The sequence below is a fragment of the Lipotes vexillifer genome, unplaced genomic scaffold (genome assembly GCF_000442215.2).
Source record: "Lipotes vexillifer unplaced genomic scaffold, Lipotes_vexillifer_v1.1 scaffold121, whole genome shotgun sequence".
NCBI lineage: Eukaryota > Metazoa > Chordata > Mammalia > Artiodactyla > Lipotidae > Lipotes > Lipotes vexillifer.
The window spans coordinates 2009142-2014651 of NW_006773122.1; the positions used below are offsets into that span (position 1 = coordinate 2009142).

Below are 5510 nucleotides of genomic sequence, written 5' to 3' on the forward strand. Positions count from 1 at the left end.
AAAAAAAAAAAAAAAAAAAGAGGCTAGTCTCTCTGGCCCAGGGCTCAGAAGAGGTAAATTTGGGAGGAGAGAGTACAGGGCAAGAGGTTTTTCCGGGGGAAGGACAGCAAGGGTCTCCTGGGCTAGAGCTCTCCCAAACATAGGCTGCTGGGGCTCAGGATGGAAAGCTGTGGGGCAGACCCCAACCTAACTCCATCCCTCTGGCAGCAGCAGTGATACAGGATCTCCATCTAGGAGGGTGCCTCACTGGAGGTGAGGGGCTGGGTGCTTGGCTTGTATCTACAGCTGGCCCAACAAACACATTAAATTCTATTGCTTATTTGGAGGGAGCTCAGGGAAGGATGGGGACTGTGGGTGGGGTGGGAAGGCAGCCTCAGCTCTGGCCTCCCCACCGTCCTGGGGCTGCAGGACCCTGGGGAGTAGGTGCGTCTGCTCCCTGATGAGGAGATGGCCCACTGAAGGTCTTTTTCTGGCCCAGTCCGTCCCACTGGGCTTGCGTGTCCATTCTCTTTTGTTGAGATGTAATTTACACATAGTAGAAAGCACAGATTCTTAAGTGTACATTTGATGAGATGTGACAAGTGTACACACTTGTGTCCCCACCAACTCAGTTAAGATAGAGACTATTCCCCTCACCTTAAAAAGCTCCGTGGGTTTTATTTCACTGCTTTGTCCTGTCCTCCTGCCCAGAACCTGCCTGTGGGGGACTGTTGGAAGGTGGAGGGGCTATCCAGCATCTAGCCTCAAAGGAAAGAAGAGATGGGTACAGCAGGGTGGAAACCTAAGCTTTCAGCCCAGTAGACCAGTGGTGAGTGGCAGGGGGCAGGGGGCTGCTGTGAGAAAGTTGGGGGACAGGATCAGAGCACGCTAGCGACCGGGAGAGGCTCGCCAAGACCCTGGGCTGAGGAGGGAGCTTTGCCCCAGGCCTTGGTGTGTGCTGCGTGTGTGTGTTTTGGGGAAGAGGAGCGGAAGTTGGGGCACACCCTGGGAGCTGATGATGGAGAGGGGTCTCTCAGACAAGTGGGAGGGGGTGGGGAGGTTTGGGGAGATGAGACGGTGGGGTGAAGGGGCAGAAGGGGTCGAGCCCCAGCCCAGGGAGGACGGCCCTGAGCAGGCTTTTTTTTCCTGTCAGCCAAGCCAGCAGTGGGGAGCTGGGGCGGAAGTTGAGGGTGTCAGCCCTGTCCTGCGTGAATATTTGAGATGACAGGACGAAACAAGAGAGATGCCTCTCTGGATACATTTCCAGGAGGCTGAGGCCAGAGCTAGAGGACAGAGCAGGGGAGGGGAAGGGAGAAGGCACCTGTGAGACCATGCGGGGGCAGAAGCAGAATACAGAATCACAGAATCTGAGACCAGGGGATGTTACAGGCATAGACTGTGACCTTTAAAAGTTAAAAACTTCAGCTATCAGAGTGTCAGGACCAGAGGGAAGGTGAGAAGTGTAGCAGTTGAAGCCAGTAACCCAGGGCAGGAGAGTTGAGTGAGCCAGAGGCTGCATATCACCTCACTGAATCCTCCTAAGACCTCTCAGCGGTGGGAATTGGGATTCTTCTCATTGGATGGAAGAGTAGCCTGAGGGTCAGAGGTTTAGCAACCTACGCAGTTAGCAGGGGAAAACCAAGTTTTAGACTCAGGTTGGTGTGGCCCCACGATCCAAGCTCTTTCCTACGATACAACCCTGCCTGGGGCCCTGCATGGCTGCAGCAGTAATAAGCCAGCACCCACTCTGTTGGGACTTGCCAACAGCCTGCCAGAAATGATGTTTGTCTCCATCCCTGGTGGTCAGCAGCACAGGAGTGCTGGCTGCAGCCCTCAGGTGTTGGCTTTGGTAGTATTCACTCAATCCTTTATGCCGATCAGAAGCTCGGGCAGAGAGGCTGCGCACCTCTGATGGGTACAAAATGAAAACATAAGCCATCCTGATATCATTTGACAGAGAGGATCTTTCCAATTCTGGGGTCTATGGTGAGGGTGGTGGGGCAGTGGGATGGAAAGACCTATTTAAGAAACTTTTGTGCAGGACGACGTAGAGTCCCTGAATTTACCTGGTGCCCTCAGGGCTAGCGTGTCCGTGGCCCCATCGCTGGGACAGAAGGTTTAGACTCACTAGGGGTACCTAGTGGGTCAGTGGCAGAGCCAGGACCCACAGCCTGAGATATGCCGATGCCCAGCAGGTGGTACCCCCTGTCCTTGGGGCGAGGGGTTCTATCCCCATGGCCGGGAAGCAGAAGTGAGAGCATCTCTGGGAGAAGGGCCGCAGGCTGAGCGGAAACCGGGCCTGGGCCGGGTGCCAGCAATGTGTTTCCGCCCGCACAGGCTGGAGGGCGCCTGGCAGCCCCTCCAAGGCCTTGAATCAGCTCTCACTTCCCTCCGCTGCCCCTATTTTAGGCCCTGGAAAAATGCTCACACTGCAGAGGCGATGGGCCCTCTTCCCGGAGGGCCTGAGATGAGTTTCAAGTTCTCTTTTCTCCTTCAAGAAAATTTTCCTTAAGAGAGATTGTCTCCCTAGTAAACGCAGCAGTGCTGGGATGTCGGGGTGGGCTGCTGGGGATGGACTAGGTAATAAACATAAGGGCTAACCTTACTGAGTATTTATATTTGGTGACAGGTGATGTTCTAAAGGATTTCCATGCGTTTAAATCTCCTGACATCTATCCCAATAAATGGGTACAATTATGGTCCCCATTTTATAAGTGAGGAAACTGAGACACAGAGCCTCTGAACCATCTCACTGTGTTATAGACCAGACGTCCAATGATGGGAGTGGGCACAGCAGATTTCTGAACCTTTCTAACTCTGCCGGGCTAAGATCCTACACCGCTTTCCTTCGTCCCCGTGTAAATGAACTCAGAGGACTCTGCCATGAACATTCCATTCATTTGTCTCTTCCTTTGCTTGTCTGAAGCCCCTTCTTTGAGCTGGGTGCTGGGCTTAGCAGCAGGGACGCAGCCCACTTTGTACATGGGGCTGAAGGAGTCCACTCCTGGGGAGAATGATGCAGTCATTGCCAGTGAGACTGAGGCCAGAAGCTGGGGGAGCCCCCGTGGGACAGCGGCTGGGTTGGAGGCCAAGATATCTCCCACTACCCTTCTATCAGAGACATCAGTCCATCACAGCAGGTTTGGGCTGGGGGCCTGAGCAAGTGACCAGAGACGGGCAGGAACTTGTTCAAGGTGATCCTGCAAGTCACAGCTGAACCCCAGAACCAGCATCACGCCTGCCAGGGCAGCACCCATCTCAGAGGCAGGGTATGGCCAAGGCGGTGTCACCTCAGGCCTCAATTCTGTTTGCCACCCCCCTGTCACCAGGTCAGGGGGTCCCGGTGATAGAGCCCAGTGGCCCTGAGCTGGTCGTGGAGCCAGGCACAGCCGTGACCTTGAGATGTGTGAGCAACGGCAGCGTGGAATGGGACGGCCCCATTTCCACCTACTGGACTCTGGACGCTGACGCCCCCAGCGGCATCCTCACCACGAACAATGCCACCTTCCTAAACACGGGAACCTACCGCTGCACTGAGCGTGGAGACCCCCTGGGGGGCAGCGCTACCATCCACCTCTATGTCAAAGGTGAGGACTGTGAGCCCACTCCCAAGAGGACTAGCCAAGCAGGTCCCGCCACGAATGCGCAGGAGGGCTGGGCCCTAACGTTAACAATCACAATAAGCCAGCTCCCCATTTGCTGAGTACCTGCCACGAACAAGGACCTGTGGCAGTGCTTCTAATTTATCGTTGTCCTCACAACAACCCTGTGAGGTGGTTCTGTGATTCTGCCCATTTTCCAAAGGCTCAGAGAGGTTGAGTCATTTGCCCAAGGTCACACAGCATTGAATAGTGGGGCTGGACTTGGCTTCAGAGCCCCAAGCATCAGCTGAGCTTCCCTGGTATAGTGTGACCTCAGGCAAATGATCAGCATCTCTGAGCTTCCCTGTCACCAATGTCCAGGGACCTCTTGGCGTGGTGGAGGGAAGGTAGTTGTAACCCCGTATCCCCACGTTCCCCAGACCCTGTTCGGCCCTGGAGGGTCCTGGTCGAGGAAGTGACGGTGATGGAGGGTCAGGACGCGCTGCTGCCCTGCCTGCTCACGGACCCAGCACTGGGGGCAGGCGTCTCGCTGGTGCGGGTGCGTGGCCGACCTGTCTTGCGCCAAACCAACTACTCCTTCTTGCCCTCGCACGGATTTATCATCCACAAGGCCAAGTTCATTGAGAGCCAGGACTACGAGTGCAGTGCTCGGGTGGACGGCAAGATGGTGAAGTCCCTCAGCATCCGGCTTAAAGTTCAGAAAGGTGTGTGGGCCAGGAGGGACAGAGAGCTGGCGCCTGGCCTGAGGGGAGGTAACAGGGGAGGGGGGGCAGGGGGGCCTTTGTTTCATCTCTTCCTTCGAATCGCGACAGTGATCTATGGGGCATCTACTGGGGCAAGACGGTAAGGCGTCGGGCACAGAAAGGCAGAGCACACATAAGCCAATAACTCGACGGGCAAGGTGGTCTCAGATCGTGAGACAGGCTGTGAAGATCATTGAACAGGGAGATGGAATAGAGTGTGTGGGAGTGGGGGGGTGGCTCATGGAGAGAGTGACATTTTATTTGAGCTGAAATGTGAATTATGAGAAGGTGGAAACAGCAGAGGAAACAGCAGGTACATAGTCATGAGCTGGGAACAGGCTCCGAATGTTCCAGGAACGGAAGGAGGGCCCGAAGGTCTCCCACACTCTCAGACGTGGATTTCCCACTCAGTGCCGGGTCTGGTGCTGGGTGCTGGGCACAGGAAGGGGGGTAGTGAGCCAGGCGACGGGGCATCGTGGTGGCGGGTGCGTGGGACACCTCTCTCTGGGGGGCAAAAATGCTGGTGAAGTCTCACTCCTATTCCCCCTTGTCTCTGCTGGGCTGGTGGACAGGATTCTGGTTTCTGGAAGGATTGGTAGGCGTCAGCAGGACCCCAGGCTCAGAACCTGGGCTTGAGACAGGAATCAGGTGCCTGTAATGAGGCCAGGATCAGAGCGGCATGGCTGACCCAAGGCCCTGTGCTCTGAGGCCACAAAACTGTCCAGGAAGTCAAAGGACCCCACCTTGTGGGCAGAGGGAGCCATGAAGGCCCTTTCCCTGCACTTTGCAGAGAGGGCACTGGGCTCTAGTTCGGCCATGACCCTCTCAGTGACCACGGGTGAGTCCCTTAGTGTCTGGACCTTGAGGAACTGAATTGGATTAGCTTTCAACAGCAACAGCTAGAAATATTCATTCAATTCCTACTCTGTTTTAGGCACTGGGCTAGCTGTGAGGGATAGCGCCTTCATGGATCTGACATTTACCGGGGAGACAGACGGGAGAGAAAGTCAGTAAATACCAGTTGTGATGATCAAGAAATCAAGCTGAAGAAATATGGGGCGGGGGGTGGGGGTGGGGGATGAGGCTAATTCAGCGAAACTGTGACCGGAGGCCTCTCCGAGGAATGTCTGAGCTAAAGATCTGAAGGATGAGAAGAGGCAGCCAGTCAAAGCGTGGGAGAAGGCAT

General features: G+C 55.4%; 1 protein-coding gene across 1 annotated transcript in view; it reads left to right on the forward strand.

Moving 5' to 3' along the window:
- Nucleotides 1-5510, forward strand: part of LOC103086132 (macrophage colony-stimulating factor 1 receptor-like) — a 13300-nt gene that overhangs the window by 1066 nt on the left and 6724 nt on the right. The window contains 2 exon segments of the mRNA XM_082931515.1: nt 3309-3566; nt 4001-4285. Coding sequence (XP_082787641.1) covers nt 3309-3566; nt 4001-4285 — 543 coding nt within the window.